This window comes from Sciurus carolinensis, chromosome 10, assembly GCF_902686445.1.
Source record: "Sciurus carolinensis chromosome 10, mSciCar1.2, whole genome shotgun sequence".
Classification (NCBI taxonomy): domain Eukaryota; kingdom Metazoa; phylum Chordata; class Mammalia; order Rodentia; family Sciuridae; genus Sciurus; species Sciurus carolinensis.
Genome location: NC_062222.1, coordinates 120920102 through 120942567, shown reverse-complemented (window position 1 = coordinate 120942567; position 22466 = coordinate 120920102). Strand labels below are relative to the sequence as shown.

General features: G+C 45.1%; 1 protein-coding gene across 3 annotated transcripts in view; it reads right to left on the bottom strand.

Annotated features, from left to right (window-relative positions):
- Sel1l3 (SEL1L family member 3) overlaps positions 1–22466 on the bottom strand; it is a 96767-nt gene that overhangs the window by 53695 nt on the left and 20606 nt on the right. For all 3 annotated transcript variants that reach the window (XR_007110585.1, XM_047567283.1, XM_047567284.1), the window contains exons 3-9: positions 19887–20013; positions 18200–18321; positions 17430–17545; positions 14493–14551; positions 7415–7547; positions 5530–5662; positions 3887–4027 (exon numbers count right to left, since the gene is read on the bottom strand). Coding sequence is in view for 2 of the 3 variants with exons in the window: in XM_047567283.1 (XP_047423239.1) it covers positions 3887–4027; positions 5530–5662; positions 7415–7547; positions 14493–14551; positions 17430–17545; positions 18200–18321; positions 19887–20013 (831 nt within the window). In the remaining variant the exon portion in view is untranslated. The remainder of the gene's footprint in view (positions 1–3886; positions 4028–5529; positions 5663–7414; positions 7548–14492; positions 14552–17429; positions 17546–18199; positions 18322–19886; positions 20014–22466) is intronic.

Below are 22466 nucleotides of genomic sequence, written 5' to 3'. Positions count from 1 at the left end.
AAAATCCAGGAAGAATAATTTCACAAATTAATTCCCCCCGGGAATCAAGAGAGCTGATGTTTTCTTTATATTTGGCCTAAATAACTCTAGCCCAAACCACAGGCTTCTTCGTGCCTTGGCTCATAGGGGGCACCCAGTCAACACTTCTTCAGTGAATGAATGAATGAAAGGTTGTGAGTGACTTAGGAACACACTTAGTTAGATGTTCCTCTTTCTATTCAGTTCCTACAGTAAAAATTCCAGGCACTGAACACCTGATGCTCCTGTCTGTTCTCAGAGCCTGTCTTGGATATGAAAAACTGTGATGTGAATACATTAGTCTGTTTGGTGTTACTATAACCAAATACCTAAGAAAGGCTAACTTTATCAGGAAAAGAGCTTTGGTGTAGTTCATAGTCCTGGTGGTTCAAGGGCATGGAACTGGCATCAGCTGGACTCTAGCTGGAATATGTGAGAGAGGATAGCACATGGCCAACAGAAGCCAGAGAACGGGTCAGGAGTTAGACTTACTCTTAACTTACTTTCTCAAGAGCTTAGGGATCCCATGACAATGACCTTAATATCTTCCAAGGTCAGTACCTGCAATGACATTAGGACTTCCAGTAGGTCCACCTCTTCGAGCTTCCCTCACCTCCCACATGGCCATGCTAGAAAACAAGTTTCTGACACGTGAATCTCAGAGGACAAACCACATTCCAACTATAGCAAAAGGATGTTCTAATAAAGTCTATTAATCAACAGGACAGGACGGGTCAGGACAGCAGCAGCAAACAGAACGTAAACACCATTCCTATAAGCTAGGGCGGTCTGAGGCAGGCCAGGGCCAGCCAGACACTAAAAGCAGGAGGCCCTTGGAAGGAAGGGCCTTTGAGAGACAGGAGCAGACAGGCATGCCAGCTTTACTACTATTCTTTTCTAAAATATATGCTGGAAACGTAAACTCACTTTTACCCTCAACTTAGAAAATCGACTTTTCTACCTATTTTTCAGTCTCGTTAGGAAGCTGGGTATAATGTATGACACCAATCTCTCCTGGGTTAGCCGGAAGATGCTCTCATAGCCCCAGGCAGGGACACTGCCAGTTTGAGATGAATTGGAAGGAGCGTGTGCCCTACCTCTGCAGGAGGCTCCCCAGTCCTCCCGACATGACCCAGAAAAGCGGGCGCTGAGGGCAGAATGGGGCTCCTTCCACTCCCTTCCCCTGCTCCCCTGCCTCCAGAGGAAGGCCGCGTGGCCCAGGGAGGCAGAGGCCTTGGCAGGGGAGGGGGACGTGGCAGGTCCACGGGGTATGTACGCTCCTCCATCCTGTTATAAGGTGGCCCCAGCAGCACCTGACTGGCAGGTTTGGCACACACGGTGGATCCTACAGTGCCCACCCAGCACTCGGCCCCTCTCCCACCATTAGTCAGAGCTGAGAAGCCAAACACAGGTGAGTGGAACTGGCTGAATCTAAAGGTGCAGCCGCACCTGCATCAGGAAGTCTTGCGGTTTTTACCCAGATTCTATCTCCAGGCCTCCATGGAAAATAAAATAGCCCTAAATTTTTATAAACAAAACTTTGAGCTATAAAAATAAAGTGAAAACATTCTTATGGAGAGTATTGTCTTTAAAAAGAATGTATTGTGAAAACGATTCACTCCCAGTCCCAACCAGCAACACTACATTTAAGTATGATCAGAAAGCTCAACAACAATTTTGAGGTGGGCGAGGTCATAGCCCATTTCGCCTCAACTGGTCAGCATTCAACATTCATCTCCGTCTCCTGTGGGTTCGTCCTGGGGAAAGAGGAGGGGCAGCCACACACCTTCCAGGAGACCAGGAAAACCTGGAATTTCCTCTGCCCGTAACCATAGTAATGACACTGACACTGTGGATCCCAGCCAAGGGTGATTTGGTTTCCTTGGATTTGGCAGTGTCTGGAGACACTTTTGGAGATAAGGAGAATCCTGGGGAAACAGTAAAGGTATCTGGTGAATGGAGGCCAGAGCTGCATCTCCTACAATGCCCAAGAGAAGCCCCCCGAACAAAGAATCCTCTGGTCCGAAATGTCGGTAGTACTGAGTTTGAGAAGCACTGCTTCTGAGAGGCTTCCTGAGTGCTGGGACTGTCCCCAGCCTTGTACACAGACATCAACTCACCAGACCCAACACCAGGAGAGACAGGCTACTATCACGCCCATTTTTCAGATGATGAAACTGAGATTCAGAGAAAGTAAGTCCCCTGCCCAAGAGCAGGTGGTTAGTGAGTATTAAGTTAAAATCGAACCAGGACACCCAGCTTGGGGTCATGGTGTCAGCTGTCACAGGACGTGACATGCCCTCCCGCTCCTTGTCCTCCCTGCCCACAGCCCTGCAGCCATAGATCCTTCGGGCCCCTCTCTTCACATCCGTTAGTTCTGTCTCCATCACTCTGTCTGCCCAAGCCTGCATCCTCTCTTCCTGGGCCATGGCCATCCTCTCCCTGCTTCCGGTCCATGCTCCTCTAGCTCTCCCCACTGCTGCCAGAGTGACCTCGGGAAGTCCCATCTGATACTTCTGCCCCTGCTTGAGGCCCTTGAGCACCCTGGTCACCTACTAGGAAAAGCCAGACGTCTCCAGGTTGGCGTCTCTCCGGGGCTCCTCAGCCTCCCTGACCCCTCCAGCTTCATTCAACTTCGTTCCCCTCTCTGATCTATTCTGCATCCAGCACCCACCCTGCCCCCTTATCTGGCAAACACCTATGACCTTTCAAGAATCAGTCCCAATGTCACCTTCTCCGGGAAGCCTTGGGAACTGACCACTCCTCTCTCTGCCTCCACATCCAAGGCTTTTATTAAAATGTGTTACACTTTCCCTTTGCTTTCAAGTCTGTCCCTCAAGGGCAGGGACCTTGAATCATTTCACTTATCTCTGAAGCCTGGCCAAGTAACCAGGGAGTCGCTCAGTAAGTATGGAAAGAATGAAAGATGAAAAATCCCGTACAGCTCCAATTTTTCCAGGACAGGAGAGTCACTATCTGCACAGAAAAACTGTGCCACTGGACCCTGGCATTCGTAGGAGGTTGGTTTCTAGATCACCTTCACTCGAAGGGCTGATTTTACGCCCAGGAACACCTCGGCAGCCCCTTACCACAGACAGTGACAATGTACCCTTAGCCTCCCCTTCCCCTTGCTGAGCCTCTCAGGCTTCATCTCCTCTTCTAACAGCCATGGTTTAAAGTTCCCTCGTGACCCCACAGTGTGTATTTAATTAACTAAGCAAACCAAAATAGCTATGGGTCCAAAGAGAACCTGGCAGCACTTAGAAAGGATTTGCAAATTCCTGAGATGATCCTTAACATGCACTTCAAATCAGGAGTCTCCATTCCAAATGCCCAAGAGCCCAGGCAGGTCAGATCCCTGAATGTAGGAGGCAGGAGGGGAGAAACAAAGAAGAGGGGCCAAAGATGGCCAGACCACGCCCAGGTCATGCCTCACCGCCAGGAGGAACGGAGGGTGAGGATTACTAGATCTTTGAATGTTTCAATAAAAGCTAGAAATGTATACTTTTCTACAAGTTTTTTAGATACTGATCATTATTTTTTTAAAAAATACACAGAAAGGTCTTTTGCAAAGGCTTGCAACTCGATGCGGAGGCCAGCTCCAGCTGCAGGCTGCCGTCTGTGGCCTTGGCTTTAAAGGATTGCTTGGGCAATTCCTAAATTTAAGTTTTTGTGTGTAGAGTTGGAAATATGCACAGATATATCGAGAGTTGTGGACATACAAGGGCAGAATTTAAATTTGAAATTAAACTAGAACACTAGGGTTAAAAATAACATCGAGGCATAAATCACCAAAGAGGTTGAGTGAAACAGAAAAACAGGGAGCCTCTCTAGCCAGCAGCCCAAGCCCAGGCAAAAGCTCCATTACCGGCCGACAAATCCATCTCCAGCAAGGCTTGGAACAAGCTGGGGTGCTTGTCTTTCAGCTCCTTCTCCCAGGGGAAGGCTCTGCACGTCAAGGGTCTTCCGTACCTGCGCTTGAGGTCCAGGTAGGCGTTGCGGAGGTCACCTACAACAGAAGCACAGGATACCACACTCCTCAGAGAGGCAGAGCCTTCGCCCCCTAAGACTGGGAGCGAGGAACAAGAGGTCACACTTAACATTACTGGATCCTGGCTTGGGTCCTTTAGGGATTTGAAATGGACCACGCTGCCTTTGCTGGGGTCAACATTCAGAGCCGAGTCCAAGGGAAATGTGCCAGAGCCGCTATGGCTCTTGAATAATTCCATGGAATGAGCAGCTGGCCTCTGGCTGGGCCCCAGGAGGCCAATATCTAGGCCATTTTTGTTGGCATATGAGTTGAAGAGCAAAGCCCAAGGACCCCCTGGGAGGTGAGGCAGTTGAAGACGTTGAGACAACCTTCCTAATGCCACCCAACAGACAGGCACACCAGGCTGGTTCTCCAACTCAGAGTCTCTCTCCTGATGTCACGCATGTTGCCCAAATCAGTTTCTCTCCTGTTTGCCACATTGCTATGCCCTGCATCTCGCCCCTCTGCTGACTGCGTGACATTTTCTAGACAATTGAGCAGTGAGCCCAGCTGCTGGGCTAGGAAAGTCTCTTCCTGACGGAGCTGCAGTCAGACCCCTGCACACTTACCTGTGGGCATCCCTAACCCCTGTGAACTGATGGAACCGGGTATTGGGCTATGAGGGAGACACATGAGACCTCCCGGGGCCTGCAATGGGACGTTCTGCTCTGAGGATTGTGAGACACGTAGGCAGGACTGAAATACTCAATTCCTGTTTGCTGATGGCAGAGGCCCACAGGAATTTCTCTTCCAGAAGGAACATATGTGACTAACTCTAGTGCCACCATATCGAACAAGAAGATCTACAGCAAGAGAAAAGTGTAAGTGCCAAATCCAAGCTGGAACACCAGCAGACAGGGCTGGACCACATCTTGTAACTGATCAACACCCTGGATGAGTGGAGGGGGTCTGTACCCATATGACCTCACACCAAAGCTGTCTAGCTCAAATTCATTCCCTCTGTCGAAAGTCACCCATATCTTCCTGGAGTCAATATTAAGGATTTAAAAAAAAAAATAAAACTGAGCCCCAAACAACAAATGCATTGTTCAACATTTATGGAGGCTATGATTCAGATATTAACAGCCCGAGACAAAAGTGTACTGATGGGAAAACATTTTCATTGATTAATTTACTTTCCAATTCATTCTTATTTTCCTAGCTTGGTGTCATAGCTAGGGATAATGCCACATAAGGCTCAAAACACTCTCTTACATTTGTATTCTTAAATAACATTAGGTGTGGTGGCAGCTATAAGCCGTGTTTTGATTCTTCCTGGCTGTTGAGGGTGTTTTTCTGGAATCCAGGTGGAATGTAGACTTTCACGCTCCTCCATCTGTGGAGGCTCGATGTGGCACTTGTCCCCGTTGGTACTGGAGCCAAGTCACATGTGCTATATTTTAGCCCCATCCGGGAGCCGCCAAATGTGCTAATACAAATGCACAAGGTTTAAAGCAGCCCTCCTGGGACTCAGTACTCACATGCCTCTTGTCCATCACCCCCAGACTGTGCGGCAGATGCATACACAGATACTATTTCTTGAACCTCGGCACACCGTTCATAATATAACTTGATTTGTTCAGCAAGTTGCTTCTCGAGGAGGGGATTGAAGATCTACAAGCAGGTAAGAAAATCAAATGAACCGCAATGGTCATCCAATACTCATCGACTGCTGTCCATGAAGGTGTGTTCAGGCTGACTTCATCTCCCACTGACACGACCAGCTAGCTTGTTTATACACGCGACCTCCGCTCTGGGTGTGTAAACCAAGGCTGTGAGTATTAGGTCAAGGCCACGCCAGCTCTGGCTTCTTTGGGGGGCATGTTTCCCTCTGCAGGGTTTTTTAAATGTCAGAGGTTCCCAGAGACCAGGCCTCTGCCCTCCTCGTTTCCCATATAGCGAGCACTCCCTAGAACATCACTTTCATCTCCATCTGCAATTCTCATGAGGGCTGCTGGTCCTACCCATGCTTGCCAGCTGCCTGGGACCGGCCTGCCCTTCATCTCCTGCTTGGCAGGCTCCTGCTCAGCCTCCACGAGCTGGATGCAAGCCTGTCCTATCAGGACAGGCCTTCCTGCCAGTTGACCCCACCAGGCTCCTGGGCAGAGGCACACCCCCTGCCTCAGGGCGCCCAGAGCTACGCTCACAGCTTCTTTTAGGACTTCCCAGTTGAAGCTCCAGAGAGGGAGCTCCTCAGGATCACATGACTTATCTGAACTCAGTGTGTTCTAGAATGCAGGTTTGGACATAAGGATCATAAAATGATGTCAGTGCTTTATAACCAGTAGTTGGGTGGGGTTTTGTTTTTATAAAATAAAATGCAAACTATCTGAGTACAATGAACATAGCAAGAGTATGTACCCTTAGTAAAATTTTTGTTTCAGTTTTGTGTGTGAATATATATACACTCATATGTATGTAGTATTAGTGATACTAAATAAACTACCTTTGAAAAATTTTAAAGTTACTCTCTTAATCCACCTTGCTCACCTTGGTACCCAGTCCAGAGTCTGCTACATCACAGGCATGCAGTAAATATTTATTGCACAGTGAATTAAAAAATGTCCCTTTTTCATTGTCATGGAAGTCTCTCAGTAGCAGCTCTGGGATGTCACCCATGGGTTTCCCAGTTTCCTAATTATGATTTTGCCTAGTGACTCTTGCTTTTTCCGGAACAAACTCCACAGAGCCAAGGGACCGAGAGAACGTTCCTCTTTCGGGTGTCAGGTGGGGCTCCTGATCTCTTCCATGCTACCGAGAAGATACCTTGTGTGAGGGCTCCCCATAGGAAGTCCTCCATCCCTACCTCAGCTGGAGCTGGCCTGGAGGCCTGGACAGACCCTTTGTGGTAGGTTTGGTAGGTTTGTGGTGCACAAGACTCCATTGGGAATGCAAAGCCCTCGCCCCTCTGTACAGCAGAGCAAGCACCCCTGAACTCCAACCCCCGGCAAGCCCAAGCCTGGGCTTCTGCAGAGAGTAGCTCATGGCACCAGGATTTTAATTTGCTGGAGCATCTTCTCTTCTGATACTTTAAATAATAGCGTGTAAGAGAAGCTTTACCAAATAACTAAGAGTCTCTCCTTTCATTAGCTTAATCACTGGATAGGCAACAGCCTGATAAAAATCTACTCTATAATTAAGCTAGTAGTTATTAAAACAGAGGAAGTAAATGGTTTCCATTTTATGAGTGCTAAATGAACCAAACATTAACAGAAATCTATTATAGCATTGGCTGGGGGGAAAACCTAATATTACTAATGCTTGATGTCCGGCTGGGATCAATCTTTTGTTGATACTGGGTCCCACGCTCCTGAATGGCACACCTAATCCCATGCCCACTGCGAACTTCTAGGTGCCGGGGCTCACCTGTGCTGGCTGCAGACTGCGCAGGCGATAGTACTTCAGGGGTCCAAAAAACCCTTCAATGCCAGCCACGTACCTGCTCCCTCCAATAATGAAGTACCCAGCTGTGTCATTGTGATGGAAATCCTCTCGGAAGCTGGGGAAGAACACAAAGGATTGAGAGAGCCCTGGACAGGAACCAGGTTATTTAAAGAGACGTTCATTGACCTGCCTTAACTTAACCCAAATTGTCTCAAGCTTGTCGCTTCAGGTGTCAGCAGATGAGACCACCTGGGGTCAGGAAGGCTTGGGCTACATCCCAACTCTGCTACTTACCAGGTGTGTGACTGGTTCAGTCACCCAACCTCTCTGAGACTGTTTTCCTTTATAAAATGATAGTGCCTGACCTACTGGATTGTCAAGATTAAGATGTAAAGTACCTACCAGAGTGTCTGACCTACAGTAAATAGTGTGAGCTGACTATTGATATTGGCAATATAGTTTGCAATTGATGAAATTATTAGAAATTGTTGATCTTAATTGGAAATATTTTGTTCTGCAAGAAAAAAAAAAACTTGTTGAATAAATAGAACCTGGTTGTGGGAAAAGGTAGAGTGTAGACTATCAATGAGCAGGGAAGCAAAACTGGGTTAGAAGGAGGAAGCCTCAGCAAGGTCAAGGCCTTGGCCAAGGATAAGAAATCAGCAGAGGCGATCAGTACAGGTCTGCCTTGTCCCGAAGGGTCTGAGGCATCAGAAGGGAAAGGAGGAAAGATACGGGAGGCCTGTATAAAGTGCTTGCTGAATTCCTCGCTGAGTACATTCACCAAAGATTGGGAAAAACCCCGGGTGTGAATCATTGGCCCATCCAGCCAGGAAGCTTTATTTACAATGCAACTTACAAAAAATACTGACGGACTTGAGAGAGCTCCGAAATATACTAAGGGGGGAAAAAACGTGCAGAACAGAGTATAGTTCTTACAAAAGAGGAAAGATATATATATATATATATATATATATATTTTTTTTTTTTTTTTTTCCGTATTTGCATGACATCTGTACTGTAGACAAGAACCCAATAAAAGTGAGGGGGTGAGGAGGAGGAGGGGGTGTGTGGGGGCAAGATGTTTAACTGTGTTTTAATTTAGTTTTTATTTGTCGTTGGTTTGTTTTGATGTCTTTAACCACGTGCATCTATTACCTATTTAAAGACTAAAACAGGAACAAGGGGCCGAGGTGTGGCCAGAGCATATGTGAACAGCGGGGAGGGGCGAGAGGCAAGACAGGAATCAAGTGACAAGCCAGCCAAAGAGGACGAGGCCAAGGAGCACAGAGGGCAGGCGGGGGCACGAGGAAGACAGCAGAATGTCAGGCGGACTGCCAGGAGCTGGGGAGCGAAGGAGCCGAGGACTGGGCCACAGAGCCAGCTCCCCACAGTGGATCAAGGAAGCCAGGCAACCCAGGGTTATTCCAGGACAGGGGAGCGACTGCCTGCCTCTCAGCAAAGCAAGGCCTAGCAGGTGCATCTGGCTGGAGAGGAAGCAGGAAGGGGCGAAGCCACCACAGGCTCCCACGGCATCCACTGACAACAGCAGGAGTGAGCTCGGAAATTAATTAGCTTTATGCAAACACAACCAAATGGAAAAGAAGAGCTCTGTCTCTGGGTATCTGTCCTTTTGGAATCTCAGCCTTGAAAGGCTGTGAGGATATGAAGGCCTCTTCCCCTTTTTCCAGGAAAGAACACCAAGTTATGAACTCTGAGACTGGGAATTGACTCTGTTTTTCCAGACCTTGGAAAAGACTCAATATTCCAATGGTTCCCGTGAGATTGCACCTTGCACTCAATGGCTGTGAAGCAATGTTTCTTGGAGTAGAAGTTTTCGAACCAGCCTCTACTTAACCAACTCACCAGCCTACCTGCAGTCCCCACTCCTGTCAAACCTATTGACTGATGCCTATGACATGCTGGGTGCTCCCTGGAGCAAAGTTCTCTGGAGCCTTCATGTTCCCGTTTTAAAAAATGGAAATTCTGCCGGGTGTGGTGGCACACGCCTGTAATCCCAGCAGCTCGGGAGGCTGAAGAAGGAGGATCATGAGTTCAGAGCCAGCCTCAGCAAAGGCAAGGCACTAAGCAACTCAGTGAGACCCTGCCTCTAAATAAAACACAAAATAGGGCTGGGGATGTGGCTTGGTGGTCAAGTGCCCTTGAGTTCAATCCCTAGTACCCCCCTCCCCCAAATGGGAATAGTAATAATACCTACCTATATGATGGTCGTAAGGGCTAAATGAACTACAGGTTGCACGTCCCTTATCCAAAATACTTGGGAACAAAAATGTTTCAGATTTTGGATTTTTTTGGATTTTGGAATATTTGCATAGACTTTACCAGTTAAGCATCCCTAACCTGAAAATCTAAAATCAAAATGCTCTCAAAAAGGAAGGTTTTTGGACATCTGAAATGTTCAAAAATCTGGCATGAGGCTCAAAAATTTTCAGATTTCTTTCAGATCATTTTGGATCTCAGATGTTCAGATTAGGGATGCTCAACCGTGAATACATGAACAAAGCATTTAGAACAGTGTCCGGCACATAGAAGGCACCACAGCTACCAGTGACAGTTATCATTGTTCCCTTGTCCTCTTCTGGACTTCTGCTCCTTTTGAGCTCACTCTTAGTAAGAAGGTGTACTCTCAAACCAGCCAATGGCAACTACGTGGTCATAATAATTTATCATTTACTTAAATCTGTAATCCAATGATATAGGAGGGAGGAAGAAAGAGTTCTTCTTCCTATAAAAACTAAGCTGAGTATTTTGGGTAGACTCCGTAAATAGACGTAACAAAAAGCTCGGGGAAAGAAGTTGAAGAAATTGAAGGGTTTGGCTCTCATTATGTCATAAGTGTCTTTGTAGAAACAGATATTAGGTATTGTCTATGCCAAAAAGAACATCAGGAAACCCCAATTTGCAGGTCAAGGGAAAGTCCCTATTTAGATAAATAAGCAAAGGAACACATACTTATTTAGTATTCCCCGGGTATCTATTCCACCGTCCCCAGTAGATGTCTGAAACCTCGGACAGTACTAAAACCTAAGTATACTATGTTATGGCCCATACACGCATACTTAGGATAAAGTTTCACTTATAAATTAGACACAATGAAATATTAATAATAAATGATAAAGTAAGTATAGCAACATTTTGTAATAAAAGTCATGTGAATGTGGTCTCCCCCTTTCAAAAACTATCTTACTACTTACTGTATTTATGGTACCTACCTTCTTGTGATGATGTGAAATGATACCTAAAGGAAGCACTTTATGGCTTCTATTTAGCATATCTGAATTGCCAATATCCCTACTCAACAGTGCTTTGGGGCCATTATTAAGTAAAATATGGGTTACTTGAACACAAGTACTTCAATACCTTGACAGTTGATCTGACAACCAAATACTAAGTGACCACCAGTTGGGTAGCATAGACAACATGGAAACATGGACAAAGGGATGATTCACGTCCTAAGAGGGACAAAGCAGGGCAGTCAGTGCAAGAGTTCATCATGCAACTCAGAACTTAAATCTTATAAAATGTTTTTTTCTGTAATTTTCCATTTAATATTTTCTGACTTCAGTTGATTATGGATAAATGAAACCATAGGAAGCAAAATCTTGGATAAGAGGGGACTATAATAATTTTTTTTAACTAAAATGTTTATGGTAAGGATCCTTTTATGGATCTTTGCTTTAACTGAGTTTTTCCACTAATAATAAATTACTTGGTCACTATGGCACTGGACTGTAATTCTTAAACTGTCATTATTATCAACCATCAGGAGATCTGTCTAGCTTGGTCTCCATCTACATCTCTACATTGATGTTTCCACATCTTTCTCCTCTGAAATTCTCAGTGTCTGCACAAAGATTGCAAGAGATTTCTTGTACTGTGCATTGTTTGACGGTCATCAATTTCACTGACATAATAGCTGAGCTAGACTGTTCCAAAGCCCACACCAGTCTCTTTCGAAAACCTCAGACATGCTGGCAAACTATCTTTACTCTTATCTGGACACCGAGTGCCCTGGTGTATTACTGCAGAGCGCCAGTGGCCTGAAAGAATCGCCGACGTTGTTAGATGGGCCTCGTCCAGCGGTAGGAAAGAAGCGGGCTTGAGGCTTCTTGGGTAGGGGAACCAGGAGCATCGAAGTCGCTGCCCTCACCCCTGAGAGTAATTCTCATCTGAGGTGTCGCTTCCTGAGTACCCTGTCTAAATTCTGACCCCCTGGTATCCTCTCAGTCAGCCCTGTTTGTATCGTTCCTAGAATTCACCACAACTTGTAATTTTGAATTAATTTGTGAGCTTATTTATTTAAGCTCTCTCTCCCCTGCTACATTTCCTTCAGTTCCCTGAAGGCAGGGTCTCTGTTCTTTTTGCTTATTGTTGCATTTCCAGAGTTCTAGGTCTGGCACATGGTACATGCTCAGTAAACACAAGTTAAATGAAGGAAACACTCTAGAGGCCCGAGCCTGTCGCCTGTCACCCGGTGTCACTATTGGACACAATGTTGTGCTCCTGAGTGCTTCATCCATGGTCTTCCTCCACCACATTCGTGGGACAACAGCCAGCATTGTTTACATCACAAGGACAAACAGGAGGGCTAAAGGCCTTCTGCAGAACACCTGTGGGCAGGAAGCCTGAGGTAGCTCATCTTCTGTCCATGGCCTGGCCAACCTTGAAAGCAGGCTACCCAGCAAGGACAAGATTCCCAGTATACAACCCGAGGAACCCCAGGAGAGATGTTCACGCCCTGGGGGCCTGCTCCACTCCAGCTGCTCTGGACACCCAGGGTCACAAGTAGGGGTGAAGAGGCGGAGGTGCAGCCTGCTCAGGTCTGGGCACTGCCAGTATTAGTGGGTAAGGATTCATTCCAGGCTTTAACTGGGATGTTGAGTTGGTGTGCACTGCAAACCAGTCCTGATCCCTGAAATCTTTCATGATCAGATTGATCTTTTACTTAAAATTTTGGTATTTGGTTCACTATGGATTCTTTGCTTTCATTTTGACTTTTAAAAATATTGTATTAAAATGTTGTTTTACCATGATTACTGTCAAGTTACCTTGTGACCTTCCTCAAATTCATATGTTGAAGCCTGAAGTCCTGTGCCTTACTAGGAAATAGGGTCACTGCAGATGCAATTAATTCAGATGAGGTCATGCTGGACTCAGGTGGCCCCCGATCCACAGGATTAGTATCTTTAAGGGGACATCTGGACATAGACATGCATGCAGGGAAAGTATCGTGTGGACGCTGGCATTAAGCTGCTGCAAGTCGAGGAACTACCATTAGCTGGGAGAATGGTCTAGAGCAGATCGTTCCTGAGCACCTTTGGAGGGAACATGGCCTTGCTGAGCCTGTGATCTGGGACCTCTAGCCTGTACAACTGACAAGATGAATTTCTGCTGTTAAAGCCACTCCATCTTGGCACTTGACTCTGCCAGCCCTAGTGCTGAGCATCCAGGGACTCCCTACCACTTACACTCCAGGCTCCTCCCTCACTGGCCTTACCCTGGCCCAGCCCAGAGCACAGCACGATCTGTCTATGACTCACTCAGGTCCACCTCCACGTTTCTAGGATTTGGGAGGAAAGGAAGCTCTTCCATGGAACATGAGCCTGTAAAATTCAAGCAGTTTCCTCAAGTTGGTGTGGGTGACAGGGGAAAGAGATCAGCTGGTATTTTAGGCTTCATACTCTGAAACAGAACCCCTGAATCTCTAGAGTCCTCTTCACAGAACATGGTGCTAGAAGAGATTTCCCAAGGAATTACAGAAGCTCAGTTTCTCCAGAGAGAACTCTCCAATCCTGTCTGTCCTTGCACTCTCATAGAAGACCCAGGGCCACGTACAGTAACAAAACCCCTGGTGTCTGTTGACTGCTTTCTACTGATCCTAAATCGCATGGGTGTGTTTAAGACTTCTGCCTTGTTCTTCACCTCACCCTCTGCGCTTCCTGCAGCTACTGAGTCATTCTCAGACCCTCTCTTTGAAGGCAAAGGTGTACTCTCCTTTCGCTTTTCTATAGAACTCTAATCCTTTAATTCAGCCATGAAAATAAGAATTGTCCTAGGATCCCAGAGTCTAAAGAAACAAGTTTGACTTAAATCTAAACAGGAATGGTTTGGAAAAGAGTGTTCCCATCTCTACCTCTCTCTGCTTTCACTGCTTTAATAATCAGTTTCTAAGAGAATTCTGATTGCGTGGGGCTCAGGATCAGGAGCCGGTCTGGGAGGTATCATCCCGTGTGCTCCAGAGAAGCAAGTGAGCACTAGAGCCGTACAGATTTCCTCACCCCAGAAGTTCCTGGCAGCCCTGGCACATTTTTCAAAATTATATATTACAAAACTGGTAATTTTTATCTCTGATCTTTACGCTTATTCTTAAACATTGAATTATACATATATTCTGTAGCTTTGATGGGGTATCCCAAATTCCTATTGAGGTCTGCCTTGTTCTGACACTCTGAAACCTACTATTATATGCAGATATAGAGGCAAATTAAAAAATCATGAAACACAAAGCAAAGAACTGAATTCTCCATTTCTGTAACTCTTGCAGAGAATGGTTACATAAGGATGAAAAGTTACACCAATATCAATAGTTGCATGCATTTCAAATCTAGATTATGAACATAAATATGAAGACTGCCTGCTTTTATGTTTTATACTAAGCCAACGTCACCGACCAGGCTCAATAAGCAACAATAATACTTTGATTTATTTTTTTTCAGAATCCTTCGTAGGAGATAATTTTCAAAGAAAATGAATTATGAAGTGCTGTGAAAGGAAGAATTTACAATGAGATCTGGAAGGAGGACTAGTTTCTCTTGCTTAGGGAAAAAAAAAAAAAAAGGTTTCATGGAAATGAGGAGAGTTTGTGCCTGGTGAAAGAAAAAAGCAGTACAAAGGCTAAGCTACAAGGCAGAGGAGTCCACACTTGGAAAAGCTGAATGGGACCGGAGGTGGGAATAGCACTACGGTCGAGCCCTAAGGTATAAAGGTTCCTTAATCCTCAGGCAGCCAGATTTTGAATAAAAGGAAAAGTTGCACTTACCTAATTGTCTGATTATGGTAACCTGCCAACTCAGGTCCAACGCTGGTGGTTACTACTATCTGTGTTGGGAGAGAGAGACAAGGATCAGTCGTGTCTCAACACCCCACAGTACCAACACACTCTTTGGCATCCACTACTCAGAAAATGTGCTGGACAGTCTTTGACCTGATTGATTTCTGCAAAAATAAACAGTTTACTAGTCCTGTGCATATTTTAAGACTTGGTAAATTTAGCTTCCCCAAATGACTTGGTGCAGTTAAAAATAACTACAATGCAGTTTCTGCCACTGGATTGTTCACATGCTTCCAGACTCCGAGACAAAGGTTTATTTCATGTGTTTGTGTATATAAGCTTGTTGCATAAAAAGACAAATGCATACGGCAAAACAAGGAGTTTTGGAATTTCATTTTGACTTCGTGAGAGCCTTAGGGGAGAAGCAAGATGGGGGCCGTGTTCTTCCCACCTGGTCCTTCCCTCCTGCCTATCCCTGGGCACTAGGGATCGATCGGCACTCTGGTTCCAGTGAGGACAGGTTTTTGTCACGGATGCTGCTAGCTGCCTCACTCGGTTCTTCTTGTGTGCTGGACTTTGCTGGGAGCCCCTGGACCTAGGGGCCACTTTTATTCCTCAGTGTTCCATAGAAAGTGTTTAGCAGACTCGTGCCAGCCTCTCTGGGTTCTCCAGACATGCACACGACACTGTGTCAGATGGAGACAAACTCATACCTTGAAAACCAACCCAACTCCTCCAAACACGGGGTTCAGAAAAGAAAACGACTCAAACCAGTGGCTTCCCTAGACCAACCATTTCCTGGAGGTGACTCGTCCATTTGGTCAAAGCAGTGAGCATGCTGGTCCCAACCCCGAGGGGGACTTTGTTGGGAAATCAAGCACTGTTTGGACCTATATGAATTAGGGAGGCCAGATGGGACAGAAAGACAGAAAAGTGGGCAAAAGTCTACAGCCCCTGAAAACAATGCTTTTTATTTTCTCACCTATCTGACCCCCCTAAGTCTTCCCTCCCATCACACCTTGTGCCATTAAATTCATGTCTTCAAATAAAAGACGACTTTTATTCTTATGCTGCTTGAAAATCTTCCATGATGCCCCCTGCCCCATTGCAAGTTGAAGTCCAAATTCTCTAATAGTCAGGATTCTGCACACTTTAACCCCAAAGACGTTCCCCCGGCCTGGCTTCTATTAGTTTTCTATAGTCTGCAAATTTCTTCTCCAGTGGCTGTGGTTTGAATGTGTGCCTCAAAAGTTCACGTGTTAGAAACTTAATCCCCAGATTCCTATGATGATGGTTTTTGGGGGTGGGGCCTAGGGAGGGGATTAACCTAAGTGGTCAGGAGGGTGGGTGCCCCATGGTGGAATAAGTGCCCTAAAAGAAGGGGAACAGAGACTCGAGCTAGCTTGCCCTTGCTCTCTGGCCACAGGTTACCTTGCCATGTTATGATGCCACAAGAAAGCCTTCACCAGATGCCAATAACTTGATATTGGACTTGGCAGCATCCAGAATCATGAGAAATAAACCTCATTTCTTTCTAGATTACCCCATTTCAGGTAACCTCTCATAGCAACACAAAACAGACTAAGACCCCAAACAAGTTTATCTCTTAGCTCCAACAATATGCTAAGATGCCCCCTCCTCTCTTCTCTGTCTACATTCTGCCCACACGTAAAAACTTTCTTCAGGAAGCCTGCCTTGAGCATCCCAGTATGAAACACTGTCTCCCTTCTAGAAATCAATATGAGTCACTTGGCAATTAAGCTTGCCTTCTGACTTCTCCTCACGTGCTCCATGATAATTCCATAAATAGTCCATAAGCAACTGGAGCCTGGGGCCTTACATACAGCAGGTGCAAAATAAGAGCTGTGTCTTTGCTCTGATGTTTGATGCCTGTCTCAATGACACATGGCACGGACTGACCTTGTCCTTGGCAGAAAGCAGCAGCCATGCCACAATACCATCATAAGCCTCATGCACAAGGAACAAAGACGTGGGCCATAGCTATGTCACCTCACATTTCTAAGGAAACAAACAAATAGACAAAAGCTCCCAGCTAACGTTTTACAGAGTCTTCTCAGGGAGGCGGCAAGAACTGACCTGATTTATTTTCTCGTCAGAAAAAGGAAATGTGATAAACTTAAACACCAAGGGAAGACTGTGTATTATCTAATGCACAAGACAACAAAATGCCTCTTCCAGTTTGTTACAGGAAAATCACAAATCAATAAGAAAAACTGATGAGAAAATCAAGTAACCAGAAAAAGGTAACACCCCAGCATCATGTATAGGGAGCAGTGGAATTGTCTTCAATTATAACAGATTTGCCATAATCCATAAAAGCTGTATTACGAGAGGGTAAAATGGTTATGTGCAATGTTTTATGTGCAAAGTAGATAAAGACCCTCCATCCCACTAGAATTATCACTTATGTTTGTTGGTTATTATGAGTGTGTTTAATGCCAAACATAAGCAATTGTTTCGACTGCCAAGAACAGTGAAACCATTTCTTAGCTGAACCAGCCAATAAATTTCCTTTTTTTGAAAAAAAAAAAAAAAAAGTTGCAGATCTGATAACACAGCACGAACATGACCAGTGCTGTTTTAACATTTATCTCCACAAAGCCCATCTCCCTGGGGGAAAAGGACTGAATTGCTCAGATAATTGTGGCTGTAGAGCTGGCTATATTATTTACTCATTCACAATATAGTCGAAGGAAGTACTTTAAAAGTTAATTAAATGGGATGAGATTCTTATGATTTAAGCTTGCATCTATAAAAGTTTGATTTAACAAGTGCATAGTTGCAAAGAGTCTATCATTTAGCACTAATTTGCTTACAGATTTTGTTGCTCTCTGGCATTATACCAATGCTTGACTTGGAGTGAAAAGGCTGATGTGATTCATGGTGGATCCTATACCCTCCTACCTGGCCTCCATTAAAAGAGACGTCCAGTCGAAACCACTCCCTCAGAGGTAAGGCGAATTTAGTTTTTATAGCAAGGTCTTCTCCTTTGACAAGATGCATTTGAATATGCAAATGACCTGAGAGGAAAATTAAGGCTAATGAAAATGACCCAAAAAACACCCAGGAGTGAATGACATGGCTGTACTTTTCAACAACTGTCCTGAGAAGCTGTAAGACTAAATCGCATTTCTTTTTTCTTTAAACAAAAACAAAGCAAAACCCAAAACAAACAAACCACACATTTGCAAATGCATTCCTTTATAAATAAGACATTTGCTTTAAGCTTCTAGGAAAATGAAGTTTAAAGTTCGCCTTTGGTTCCCTGCGGCCTTTCTTGCATAAACAGTGCCCCGTATCTGTTTCTTCCAAATGAAAAGAAAATAAGACGCTTGTGCAAGCTCTCTGAGCCCAACACCCATCCAGATTTCAATTTCTTTTCCCAACCTTTTCTAGCTCTCTTAATTCCCCACCCATTTTTAGTAACCTCTCTTTACTGAGTCCACCCAGAATAATCAACCCGTTTTTGTAGAATCACATATTTAAGTAAATGGCATCATGACAATGCCCACACAATGACCCAGACTATGTCACCGGCTGGTCTGAGAACATGCACTTCTCACACCTGTTGAGCTACCACTTGGACATATCGTCCTTACCCTAGACAGATAGGTCTGCCAACAGGCAGAAATTAAACTTAAGATATCACTTGAAAGGTTCTGCTTTATACTCACCGTCTTCAGTAAGAAACACAGAAGGTGTGCCGTACATCTCATTAGAATCAACAAAATACAGAATCCCACAGAGATTGGTCTTGCAATAATGGAGTAAATAAAGCCACATTGAAACAGTAAACCTAAAGGAGTGAGGAGGGAAAAAATTGTGCAGATTGATATCATCCACGAACAGGTAATTATAGTTAACAATGACCGAGTAAATTGCTTTCTTTCCGACGAAGGGATGGATTTGCTTTCGTGTTCATCATGGGAGATCAGCTCGCAGAGCCCGAGTTTTGAGACAAAGGAGGTAGTTACAGTAACTGTGGAGACAGGAGTTAAGCCTCATTGTACAAAACCACAGACAGTCTACCTCACACCGAATCCTGCTTCGGTGCCTCTTAGATGAGAATCTGACAAGCCTGCCGCTTGAATTCTTGATTACGGCTTCTAAAGTCAGACATGGAACAAAAATATGGATTTTAATGAGAGGTGATTTGATAAGAAGCTATTCTAATATCTATGATTAAAAGAAAAAAAGCCATAATTGGGGCTTTTTGAGCAATTTTGTTTCTTTCAAAGATAAAAGGCCTGAGGTAGAAAAACATACTAATCTGTAAATGGCATCACCACGGAATAACTGGGACACACACATACTACCTTACTGATCACATTAGGCTGCTCCGAGACCTGGTTCTGGCTGACCAATATGAAACACCTAATCTAATTATTCCATTCCTGGACTGAGGCTGCTTAGGTGAGAAAATATTGTACAAATATTGTGCATCTGTGATTTGTGGAGTGAGGATAATATAACAGTAGCCAACTTAACTAGGGCACATTCAGCTAAATGTGTGATCCATCAATCATTCAGAAAATATTTGCTGGACACCTGCCTAGGCCACGCATTGAACTGGAGCCCAGCGGTTCCAAGAGGAGGAGCTGGGAGTACGTGCATTTCACACACGAAACCCGACTCAAGGTCACGCAAATGCGTCAGGTTCTCTCCACCTGCCCCTCCTAACCAATTTACAGTTTGGGTTAAAGTGGCAGCAGCCCCAGGTTCTTATCCAAACAAGTCCTTCAGAATATTCTGGGCTTTATAATCTGGCCTCAAAATCAGTGGCACGATATGCAAACAGATGGTGTCCCGCAGCTCCCTCCTGACCCACCCAGCTAGCAAGCTCATGAAGATAAGTTATTACAAGGAAGCTTAGCAAGAACACACGCTTGGTAAAGCGACTCAAGATCTTTCTACAGCCAGCAGCATGGGAAGAATTAAATCACTCTGCTAAATCCATCTGATCTGGGGAGAACCAGGAACCATTTTCAGCATCTTCAATTCAGCAGAAGGAAAAAATACATATGTGTGGATTTTGCTGAAATCGAAGGAGGAAACCAGAAACTGTGAGGCTGCAAGCAGCTCACCCAGTCTTCCAAGAGAGAACAGGCAAAGCCCAGGTTGCACCTGCGTGGCCTTGCTGGCTGCGGCTGAGGCCTCCCAAGCCTTAGGCTCCAACGCCTTGCTGCTACTCTCGCCATTCCTGGACCCCTATATAAAGACGAGGGTGAATGGGGGGTTTCTAGGTGCAAAGCCTATTTTCAGGCCCAACATCTGTGAATCTAAGTAGCCCTTCCAAGAGCCTGCCCTGCTCTGCAGAGAAAAACCCACCGCCAGACCAGCCCCTGTGTCGCCCACCCTTACACCGGGTAATCCATCCGCTGGCATCGGGTGGCCTCCAGTTCTCGGTTCCGGAACCTCAGGAGCTTCCTCACGATGCCGGTGTTTTCTCCACTGGAGGCATAGAGAGAGCCAAGGAGGGCAACCACATCTGCAACAGCAAAACAGCCGCCTTCCATTATCTCCAGGAAGGCAACCCTTCCCAAACCACATTCCTCCTGGCACCTCTGCCTGGCTCCAATCAAACATTTAAATGATCGCCTAAAAATATGAGAAAACATATGGAACACTGGATACCTGCAGGGCCCGTACTACGCACCCGACTGAGCCTGTCTCCCTCAGTCTTCAATAACAGCTCTGTGGAGCTAGCTCCATCCTTAGGCCCACTCTGCAGATGGAAAGCCCAAAGCTAAGTTCACAAAGTTCATAAGTGGTAGAGCCAAATGGCAGGTTCAAACTCAGGCTTCTGTGTTCTTAACCTTTTTATATGCTGCCCTCTTCATGCAAGGGAAAACATTTTGAAATTGCTTTTGTGTTACAATGAGAAAGATTCCATAGTGCTCGTGATGGTGCGGACACTGAAGCATGTTTTCAATCATTAAATCTCATCCCTGTGCCCAGTCTACAGATGGGGAAGTAGAGGCACAGTTAGTTGCCAGAATGGGTAACTAACAGTAGTGGATGCCAGACAGTGTGCTAACCACACATTGCGGGGATGACCTCACCTAGTCTCATAACTATGAGCTGGGTCCTTTTACTATCCTCATTTGACGTATCACAGACTGAGCCCTAGAGAGGGTTAAATAATAAGAGGTGGAGTTGAGATTCCACTCAAGCAATTTGGTTTCAGAATTTGTGTTCTTTAAACTGCACTTTTTTTGTTGTTGCTTTGTTTATTTTGTCTTCGACTTTCCACATACACTCAACACATTATCCTACGCAAAAATCACCAACCACTCCCCGTAAAACTGGGTGTGAAAAAAAAACCTTATTTCACAAACGTGGGAGAATTCTTCTCTGTGGTTCTAGAAAATAGGGATGTCCATAACACATCTTGAAGGGGAAAATGAGTTTCAGTTCTATATTTAATATCCACTGCTTTAAAGAGACTAAGTATAAATTTCCTGTTTTCCATACTTCCCCCACCAAAGAAAAGAGAATTCCCTTAACTCAACCTAGGAAGAAGGATACTTTTTCTTAAAATGCTCTTTAGTTGAAACACCCCTGATTAAATGGTGGAAACATTCTGTGTTCCTGGGTTTCTTGGGGAGAGAAGAGTGGGATTATATGATAGACATCAAGTATCAACATTGGCACAAATTATGGGGGCCTCAATCTGGAGTGCTGGACATTCAAGTACTTCTTATTGCCCAAAGGGAAACAAAATTTCACTGAGTAGAGAGGTACTTTTGGTTTAATATAATTTGAAAGTCTTAAGAGCAGCATTTGGACTCTCAGGCCCTTGTGTACAAATTTAATAGGATGAAATGAGCCAATTTCCCCCAATGTCCATAAATCTACTTAGAGATGCATTTGGAAGCCCAAAATCGTGGACATAGTTCCAACAGAAACAGGGAAGTCTTTTAATTTTCCTTTTTTAAACTTGAGCTCAATTCAGTAACATTGAACTGGCTGATCTGTTATGGGGATTAGAAATGGAAGTACTGCAAAGGTGTCTTTGAAATCTGAGGAAAACATTCACCAAAGAGGCTGATGTCAGCTCAGCCTTGGTTTGTTCTCCACTGTGTTGAGTGGAGCTGAAGAGACCAGATGGCCACCTTAGACCCCAGGAAGCCTTCTGCCGGTGACTGCTGTCATCTAGTACGTAGTAGGAACATTGATCCAAGCAAGTGAGATTCAATTCTTTCCAACCTCACACTAGTAAAAAGAGACTTGGGGAAGCAGGTTTCCAAAGCATAAAGGGTTAGAAGCAAATGCTGCTGAGCTCCTCCCTCATCCAAGGACCCGAGACGGATGATCAAACAGGAGCGCTCCAGAAGAGACTGTGGAGGGAAAAATCTCAAACTCAGAGACCTGAAATAATTTTATCAAAACACATGCTGCTTGTACTCAGCAAAACCAAAGTCATGGTCATTTTCTTTGAAAGTCTGTAACTCTGATGGTTCTGCCACAGGAGCTCAGCCAGAGTACTCCCTCAGTTTAACGCTGTCTTCAGTTACAATCAGAAGCACTGAGCAAGAAGGAAACCTGGGAGCAGGAAGGACTTTAGAGTTCATTTAGCCCAGGAAAACATACAGACTTACTGTCTAATCACTGATGGTAGCTGCTCGGAGTGCCGGACCCAGGCTCCTTGACTTACGAAGTCAATGAATATCAAGGGCAAAGTGCACTTACTACACCTGACCTACCTACCACAGGTAGGTCAACCCAGACTTCGTAAAGCTCAGAACACTTACAGTAGCCTGCTGCTGGGAAAAATCATCTCACAAAAAGCTCATTTTTGTAATACAGTGTTGACTTACTGGTACTGGATACTGTATAGAAAGCCAGAAGCAGAATGGTTGTGTGGGGATGCTTCTGCACTGTGGTGAGTCAAAAATCCCCTAAATGGAACTATCATAAATCAGAGACTATCTGTAATTG